Genomic DNA, 10,252 nt, shown 5'->3' with positions numbered 1-10,252 from the left:
GTTAACCCCTTTAAGTTCTACAATTTGTTGTTGGAAAAGTGTAATTGCATGAACTAATGATAATGTACTGAAATTTGCTAGTGAAGACATTTGAAACACTATCGGTCAGTGCTGTGACTGGACTGTTTTCATAGAGATTGGCTGAGGAGTGGGATGGGGGCGCTCGTGCCAGTACGCACATGCGCATTCGGTGGGAAACACGATTGAAAACGGGCAGCTATGCCGCGCGGTGCAGAAAACGGGCTGGACGCGTCCGCTTGGAACAACGGAAGGAGGACAGGAGGAAAGACCCGGGGACTGCAACACCGGGACTTAGCTGACAGGCGTTAACTGCGAGACTTTTCCCCGGGAATAACCTCCTCCTGAACCAGCGGAGAAAGCAGCGGCGCGAACGGTCGACGAATCTCCCCTTTCCCCCTCTTCTCCTCCGCTTCCTGCACCGCAACAGAGACAGCGAGGCATCAGCAATGTTGCTGCTAAACGTGTAGGATTTATCCCCGGTGTCCGTTTCTTTGTATCGACTGTAAATACAACTGAACAGAGACAATAACAGCGGGGTTCACTATGGTTTTATTGGCATTCCGCAATAGGAGATGTCTTAATAGCTGCTGTATGGGGACGTTATGCTTGCAGTTGTTGCTGTGGATTTTATGTGCCGTGAACGGAGAGGAGCAGCCGTTCAGTGTAGAGGTAAGAGCAGGGACCGTTATGTTTTCACATACCATTTGCATATAGGAACAGGACATGAGCTCTTTATCCAATAAGTGTGTTTTTGTGTTGTTTTAATTTAGAATTATAAAGCATTTGAAGCACATTATTGCCCATGTTTAGTCTGTGTTGATGTTTCAACAACAGGCTCTTTGTGAGGAGCCCAGCTGCATGGTACTTCCATCATGTCCTTTTTTCACTTTTGCATTTTCTCTGAATGAAATGTATGCTCTATCAGTTCAAATATGTATCACTAACCTAATGTATGCCCCGTTATAACTTGTTCATTTTCCCAAAGTGGGCTAACCTTTCAAACGATGTCGGTACCAAAGTAAGAAGTAATGGAATTGGATTATATTACAAAAGAATAGAGAAAGTCTCCAAAAGAAAATATATAGACTAGTTTAGTCTCTGATAAAGTTAGCTCTCCTTAAACTTTAATATATGTATTTGAACTTGTACCATTATAAACAAAGGCAACACATGCTCTTGGTCTAGTTCTGTTGAAAGAGATCTTATGTGTTCGCAGTCAACAATGCAGGCAGCTAGAGGAGATGTTAACTGACTGAGAGGTTTCTTTACAAAGAGCGCTTTTATTCTCATCTCATAATGGATTGTTAAAAGCCTTCAGGCTACAGCAATTAACTTTAACACTCAATCATCCTGAAGCAGAATCAGTGTTTATTGTTTTGTCCATCAAGATTCTGCAGAAGCTTTTCTTCAAGAGAGAACATTGGGTTTTATCGAGGGTACATCTGTCTTCTTTACGTCCTTTTCTGTTTCCGGATCAATTCACCTCTGTTTAGCCAAAGCTACGGCTATCATAAAGTGTGACACCGCAACCCCTCGCTGTCTCTCACACTTGGCTGCTCACAGAGACACCACACAGAACATCCTGGCATGTCTACTGAAAGTCATCAAGTCCTGCATTCACATATCCACATGATTTGCAAGCTTGGCATGCCACACTGTTCCCATTGGAGAGGCAGGGAGCCGATTTAGTCCAGATGCTACAGATTATTATTCAGTTAAAATGTCCAAGCTCACATGACAGACAGGAGTTAGTTCACCATTGTCCGATAAAATGACCAAAATAACCTTAACTCTCCGCCCATCAGATGTCAAAACCTATTATTTTCAAGCGATTACAGCTAGTATTGTTATAATCATCATACAGTATTTCATAATTTGTTTCAGGTTTCTTACTTGGCTTCACATTCCCTTCTCCCACGTCCTCTGCGTTGACTTGCATGTTATTATCCTCCCACAGCCTTTGCTTCTTGCCCTTTCTTTTCAGAGCTTTTCTTTGTCATCATTTCATGTGAATGTACTGTAAACCAGGCACCCTTCCTATTTTATATTTGTTACTTGTATTTCACAAAACTAAGCCTGTGGCAAGAGAAAACTATAAAATGCAAGACCTTTGACTTTTAAGTCTGCGCTTAGCCCTAAGAATAAAAACATAAGAAAACCAAAAACTGTTGCTTTTAAGAATAAGTTGTCTTTTTGAATAAATGTAAGAATAACAGTCATTTCTGCATTTGCAAGAGTAAAGCATTATCAGATAAGTTTTAGATATGGCAGTCTCCTGCTATGCCTGGCATGTGTCCTGCCAACAGAAAGCATGAATATATGTGGTTACAGTATTATATCTGCGATCACTGTGTTTAGAGCTTCCTGACATACTGGTATGTGTGGCAGGAAGCTTCCCAGTTAGTAGTACAATAGGATATTTCAAGATGCCAATTGTATCTGTGTGTAACTGTTGATTAGATGAGAATACACACTCAGTGGGCTATGCATTGGAAACAATGTAATTCAAAATACAACTTTATTTGACCCTAAAGGGTAGTTGAAGCAGGATAAAGCTATAGTCTAACATTTGTCTTACTGTGAGTGCTCTGTAAATAGTTTTGTTCTGGCTTCAAAAGCCCAATCCAGCAGTATTATGCTCTGTTAGACAGCATTATAAAGGCAGTAACCGGGTGACTAATGTCCCTCTGTGGGTCTGTGATGTTTTAAAGCGTTTCGGGCTTGTAAAGAGTGTGGAGGGCAGTGTTAAACTTGTTTCATTGGAGCCATTTGGTATGGCTTTTCCAAATGGCTGTAGTGCTGACTTCCTGGATTTGACTTCATGGCTGAGTCTATTGCCAATTTTCTAATTTCTTCCAATTTTCTTTGCTTTGGATGACTTTTTACAGAAAGTACAGCCTGTCACCGGGTGATAAAACAATAATGAATACTCACTTGTAACACCTCACTTCAGTCTAACACTACAGTCTGTGCTTATGCTGAAATATTTCCCCGAAAGCTCTTCAGCTTTTGTTTATCCGATTGTCTTCCCTCAAGAAGTAATTTTCTCTGCAAATTATTCAATGTCGTTAACAATGGCACAGGCGCGACTTCATTTCATTTATCTCCTTGTGAGTTTTATTTTCTGTTTCAATCCTTATTGGTTTTATATGAAGTCATGTTTTAATATTTCTCTGCGAGGCAACATACAGTAGGAGGGCTTTGTAAGCAGTCAAGCTATCATGGGTTATTTTTATCATTAGCTTTTACATAACACATTCATTAAAAGACAGATTGGATTTTTTAATCTCTTTTCCCTGTCTGTGTTTGACACTGTCACACAGTTAGGATGAAATTTCACTTAATATTGCATCAGATTTGCCTCCGCTCATTGCCACAGACACACATCCTGCTCAGCTGTGTTTAACTATCCTCTCAGTTTGTCTAAATTGGTTATTCAAGGCTTTCAGTTCAAGATACAACATCATATTCACCAGGTTAAGAGGCCAATGCGCTGCTGAAACTCTTACCCCTGTGCTGCTTCTTTAAATGGATTGATAATACCAGAAAGCGTTACGTGCAGGCACCAACATGTTCATTTTAATCATTTTGCCAACTAGAAGATTTTCAACTTTGTCTTTCCATGTGTGTCAAAACATTTCTGGCTACATAAAATTGTGATTGCAGTGTTTCCCCTAGGTTTCCTGCTTTGGGGGGGTGCTGTCTCAGCGGNGGCATTGGGATATATATTCTTTAAATCCTCTGGAGCAGAGAGAGGAGCTGTGGATTATTGTTATTGATTAATGCATCAGTGTTTCTTAGGGTCAAAAACACTAAACTCCCAACTTAAAATGAAAGCGTTTAGTTTATTTAATAAAAGAGCACATGTTCAATGTGAAAAGTGACAGTAGATATAGATTAGTTGCAATTTGGTGCTATATATACAAAAATATATATATAATTTTTTGTTTTGGTACAATGGTAGGGGAAACACTGGATTGTATCAGTCACACCTATTTCTGTGCTCAATAGTGGTACAATGGAGGCCAACCCGTCATTTAGCATCGCAAAGGCTCCCACGACAAACAGAAATTTGACAATTTTTATGATTTTGAAGCGTAAATGCGATCGCCAAAACTAAAAAGCTTATGTTGGGCTGTAAACGACATCACGATTGCATAGCTGCCCGTCACTGTTTCTGAGCTACAGGCAGCTAATGTTCAGCTTTATAACGCATTTCCTGACATATTTCATGTCGTAGGACTAAACATGGAAATGTCTTAAAGGTGGGGTAAGTAATTTTGGAGAAACCAGCTCAAGTGCGCTAGAATTTGAAAATACACAGCCGGAAAAAATCTGCCACTTCCTTACAGAGCCCCTCCTCCAACACACGCAAACGCGCACATGACCAATGAGGGCACGAGATAAGTTTGTGCACAGATGGAAGGCTGACAGGCAGGTAGGCCATCCAGTTATTTTAGCCGGGCCGGCTTTAAGCGTGTGTCACCACAGACCTTATGTCAGGCTTTAACCAAACATGTTGGTTAGAGATGAGGGAACCAGATGTGGGTAAATGCTAACTCATTTTCCAGGTGTTAGGACTCATTCCTGAACCACTCAATAATGTCCCCTCCTTTAAGGATGTTGGGAGTTGTCATATCTTGACTCATGGACGGTTTTTCTCACCACAGTAGCTTCTCTGGGAACACAAAAGCATGAACAAGTGCCAAAGCCTCATGAGCATCACATGGGTTGGACTTAATATTTCACATCAGGTGTTACATTAAGTGTTACATTAAGTATTTTAACCATGCCACTACACTCACCAGAGATAAAGCCAAGTTGCCGAGTCAAAGATAATCTGCTGTACAAGAAAGAGAGCGCAAAGTTGTTCCAGTGTGCTCCCATCTGTTAACACATCCTGTCTCAGATGAAGGAATGAATTAATAAAAGCTGTTTTGGCTAGACTTCGCCGACTGTCAGTTGTAATAACTCCATCAAGGATTTGATCTGTTCCCTCTGTTTGTCTCTCTGTCAGCGAAGTATCTCCACAGTCCATGATCGGATTCCTATGAAATCTGGTAGACAGTAAAACAAAACCAAATGGATTAGATTTTGGTCGCAATCCAACATTCCTCTGTTATTAACTTTCAGACAGATCACATGAAACCGATTTGAAACAAGTACTTGAGATTACGAAATATAAAACAATGGCAGAATTTGTGTGGTTGTTATTTAAATCACATTTATGGAAAATATCCATTATAAATAACTGTATACAAATCGTTACTATATTACCTTTCAAATTATTCTCATATTGTCAATTTAAGCCCAAATTTTCACATCACTATTGCAAAAATATTAGTCTCATTATACCACTGACATTGAAAGGACTATTGCAGTTTTCAGCACTTGGCTAATGCTAAGCAAAGCTCAGTCCAATGCAAACTAATTAGCGCTGTTGTCACTTTGTGAAGGGTCGGGGGAGGGGGGATAGAGCTTCATTCCTGTCACTGCTCATGTTTCCAGTCGGCATGCTCAGCCTCAGAGTGGCATCTAAATAATGGAAAGCAACTGGTGTGTACGGTGTGTGTATGATGTGTGTGCTGGACTAAACTGAGGTTTAAATATAACTGAATACAACTCATATGCTCATATTCACACCTCATATTTACTTCACTGGCATGTGTTTTTTTTTTCTTCCTGCATTTCTAAAAATAGCGTGGCAGTATTTTAGTTTCTTTACTTTCTTGTGCCATGGTTGTTTTATTAACCACGTTAACACAACTATTCAATATAGTCCCATATTAAAAACATTTAGCATGAAAATATAGTCTTTGTCCTTTGTTTCTCACATGTTTTTATCCTTATGTTTAACAAAACACTTTTTAAATTGTTGCTGTGGTTTCTATTCAGCCATACTTTCCTCCTACATACAGAACAAGCTTACCTTCTCTGTGTGAGTGCATGCAGGCGTACTTTTGAGTGTACTTGTGTGCTTTGCCCTCGTTTCTCACTGAGCAATCATATGGATGGCAAGTACACAAACAGGCACACACACACATGGCATTCTTGACGTCATTTGGCTTTGTTAAGAGAGCAGATTTCAGAGCCACCGGGGTGTCTGTGTCAGTCTGTTACCCAATTCCAGAGAATACACAACACCTGCACTGACCTAAATGATTCATAGTCACACACACACAGACGCTGAAACACACTTGGTTTTCCTCACTTGTTATTGTTATTTGTTGTTCCCAATCTTACTCGCTGTATTGTCAACAAAGCGTCTCTGTCTGAGATGTATCTCTGGTCACAGCTTACTGAGCTGCTAAATCTTTAATGTGACTGACAACTGCAACATTAGATGGTGCCAATGGGGCATCGCATGTAAGGCTGTCAATTAAGCTGTTGACAGAAACACTTGGGGGACGGTTGTGTGTGAATTTGTGTTCGTATTTCTTACACAGCATCAATTTGTGAGAAACGGTTGCAATCTGTTTCTGTGCGCACTGCAGTGATATAATCTTTTAGCAGCAGGTTATTACAGTTCATCAAAAAATGAACAAAAAGCCATATGGAGATTCTGTCTTGTAGGATTGAGAAATGTCTACAAAGTGAGTTTATGAGACATCAGCTGGTGTCAGATATCATGATCTAGACATCTGAATGCCTTGGAATAACCCAAGAATATCCAGTAGAACAGGCTCTGTTCTGATCAGTATGTATGATCAGACCCTGACATTTATAGCGTGACATTTTTGTGACATTTGTCCTAATGGTGCCACGAGGATGGTGAACATGGTGTGCATGAAGTATTTTTTCCCGTGTGTGTGAAAGGGCTAAATATGAAGCAAGGCCCCGTTCACCCCCTGCTATAATCACATTGCACTGTGGGGTCATGAGAGTTTTTCTATCATTAAAAGTCATGTTGAGTAAATGCAAACTTTACAGTCGCACAGCAGTTAAATTATGTGTGTGGGTTTGTGGTTACTGGTGTGGGCAGGAAAGGCTGCGGTTGCCTTGACGACCCTGGCACATTCGCCAGCGGTTCAGCATGTAACTCTTGAATAATTCAGGGTGGTCAGCGGCGGCAGGCTTTCCCTGGAGGTGGAGATCATGTTCCCACGAGTCACCTGTGCAGGGTCACCACCGACTGATACTGGACACACAGGACCAATGTTACCCATCGCCCACATATTTAGAGTACGGAGATGTATTGCACACCCACTGGATGTTGTAATGCCTCTTCTTTGCTTTGCTAAATACTAAGAAATGTAACAATAAGGAATTCAATTAAAGATAAAGTTGGGAAATGAGTGTGAGTTTACAGTGGATTCTTCTCTATTGTCTGCTTTCTTACCACTAACAATGGACCTACTTATCAGGGACGGACATTAGTTGATATTCTATTGAAATCTTTATATCGAGTGGTGCAATATTGAAATTGCAGGAACAATATTTGTTAAAGCTGAAGAGATATTCTTGCATGGAAATTGACTATACAGAAACATATTTGTTTGGTACAGATCTTTTAAAAAAACTCATATATTTTTCCACAATAATGAGAATTATTATGCAAAAACAAAATAAATTCCTCCAATATCGCAATATCAGACGCAATTAGTCATTTCTCCCAGCCGTGCAGCCCTTTTTACTTTTCACACAATGAAGCCAAAATCAGATTTCTTCTTCAACTTTCTCAACTTTTTAATAATTGGTAGACCTAACTTGCAGTATGAAAAAAGACTCGGGGCAAGGTTATTTTCTCCCGCTGATTTTCTGCCTCAGCAGGGAGCTAATTGTATTCACTCAGCATTCCTGGGTGTAAATCCTTCACTGATTAGATGAGTGGACTGAAGAGCAAAAGGCTCTGAGGCAAGTACTGACAGGAAGTCAGCCACAGCACAGGAACGTATTGACACTTAGCCGCCTGCAGCCAGAACCCTAAACCTGTCACACTGTGTTTGTGAAAGTGGCAAATGGCTCAACATGTCCTGCTAAATTATTTTTGAAATATTATCCTGGTGTGTGGGGGTTACCATTCTCGGTTTGACAGACGGATTCTCTAATTATGAAGAATATATTAGAGGATTAGATAAAAAAACAGCATTATTGGGTGTCTGTCGATGGGGATCCAAGCTGTCCGGTCCCACATGCTAAGTGCTAGCCAGAAAGCCGCGGCGTTTAAGTCCCGACTCTCCCGATGGCCAATCCGTGCATCCCCTGACTGCACGTCGCTGACACAGTCTGCACTGCAGCGGTGTGTGTCCTCCAAGGAAGAGACACACGTTCACTAAGCCAAACTATATCCGGTCACAGAGATCCGCTATTTTAAAGTAAAGTCAACACATATCGACCCTAAATATAGTCTATATTAAGAACGAGAAAAGTCTTAACATATATATCGTTTTTTGTAAACATATGGCAAATGTGCGAGGGTGATGACGTCAGAGCATCGTCCTATGTGCCGGGGCTTTCCCAATTTAACCCCTGGGTATTTGTGAGGGAGCTCCTTGGCATTACCCCGCTGAAGCTCACCAAAGTTTAATATATTTCATAGTTCAAAGTTTTGTCAATTGTTTTGTTTATTGGTCAAATACTGGTTTCTAATGGTTTCTGAGGAGTTTTACTGGAATGAAAGAGCACAGAGTACAGAAGCAACAAAGCAGCATACTGCATTAAACCTGACCTTCACAGAGAGGTTGAAGTTCATGTGGAGAGGAGGCTTCAGTAGTCTGTCTGCACTCTGTTTAGTTATGCTATCTTACAATCAATATAGTAAATGTGAGGTAAAGTGTGTCGCCAATGTAACCGGTTAGAACTCAAAGTTGCGATGAGGTCTTAAAATGTATGGAAAGGGTCTTAAAAAAGGTCTTAAAAGGTATTAAATTTGACTTCAGGATTCCTGTATACCCTGATGTGGGTGTATTACCGTACATATATAACTGTTATTAACATGAAGGAACAGTGTGTACTCAAACTGAGTAAAACTGCTTTCTAACGAGGAACAGTTCATCTCCTTTGACCCATTCTACCTATAAACCTTCTCTGAGTAGCCCAGGCTTTGAAACAAATCCTACTTTCTAAAAAATGGTTTTAGCGTCACTTAGAAAAACACTCTAATCACAAGCATCATTTTATAAAATGTATTTTTATTATTATTTATTTTTTATTTATGCCATGCCAAGTGTCTTCACTGTCAAAAGTCTAACTGAATTATTAACATTATTTAATAATAATTAATATAATTAATATATTTAATGAAACATTATTAATGCACATGTAAGTCGCATGGCGTCCCTGTAACCTGAGGGGACGGAGCTAATATCAGCTGATCGCTGGCAAACATCAACAGCCAGCCACCACACGCCATCAGCACGTTCCCATGCCAACCGTGTTTCCTGAGGCACATCTCATTCATAATAGAGTGATCCCATCCCCTCGCAGGTTGGCCTTTTGATGGCACCCATCGACTAATTGGCCCTCCTTCTGCTCGTCAGGTGGTTGAGAGGTGCTCCGGGGACACGAGCGCTCCAAGTTCACCTCAGTTCAGTGCTCGTGTGAGGCATCTGGCTTCTGAGTCACTCCACCTCTCTGCCCTCCATTTCCTCATGTGTTATGTCTGTGGGTGGGAACTATATGGATTTCACCTGAGATTACTTTTATAGTGTGATTGTGTAGTTGTTGGAGACTGTTCTGTACCTCATTGGTCTTATATAGCTGGATAAGAGCCTCAGAGAACCAGCATATTGCATGTTATATATTATATACAGTTAAAAGTATCCTATTAGGGCAGCCAGGATTTGAAACCACAACTTGTTTTTCTCTTAGTGTAGCAAAGGTAAAAAATGAAAAGCACTGTGTGTGAAGAAGTTAGGTGAAGCCGGGTTTTTCCACCATCAGGAGCAAGAGAGAAATGTACTTCAAAGGCGAGTGAAATCAAGTGTGGAGAACCCAAAAATAGGCGCTAATGCATTTTAGCCTTCATCGGGGCACGCTAGTGGACTCCTTATCTTTCCACTTCAAGAGAGCCTTGATTTGTGGAGAAGTTTAACCTCATTAAAGCAGGCCACTCTTTTTTTAACCAAAGTATTATGAGATGAAAGACTTCTTTTTGTTTAAGCATGGTTACCATTTTGTATAATTAATATTACAACTACTACAAATTGCAAATCTATTGAAACACAACCTTGTGCTTACACGATCCCTTGTTATCCATGTACAGAGAGAGAGTATGGGGGGAGGGGTGGTG

At 40.5% G+C, this 10,252-nt stretch overlaps 1 protein-coding gene across 2 annotated transcripts in view; it reads left to right on the top strand.

The window, feature by feature from the left end:
• Positions 1-201: 201 nt before the first annotated feature.
• The window catches only part of LOC104941936 (matrix metalloproteinase-16), a 58,470-nt gene continuing 48,419 nt past the window's right edge, over positions 202-10,252 (top strand). For both annotated transcript variants that reach the window (XM_010767106.1, XM_010767105.1), the window contains exon 1: positions 202-690. In XM_010767106.1, the coding sequence (XP_010765408.1) occupies positions 565-690 (126 nt within the window). In that variant the 5' untranslated portion in view covers positions 202-564. The remainder of the gene's footprint in view (positions 691-10,252) is intronic.

The sequence above is a fragment of the Notothenia coriiceps genome, unplaced genomic scaffold, assembly GCF_000735185.1.
Source record: "Notothenia coriiceps isolate Sejong01 unplaced genomic scaffold, NC01 NC01_scaffold00004068, whole genome shotgun sequence".
NCBI classification, from domain to species: domain Eukaryota; kingdom Metazoa; phylum Chordata; class Actinopteri; order Perciformes; family Nototheniidae; genus Notothenia; species Notothenia coriiceps.
The sequence above is the reverse complement of the archived record's forward strand: the minus strand, read 5'-3'. Positions and strand labels throughout refer to the sequence as shown.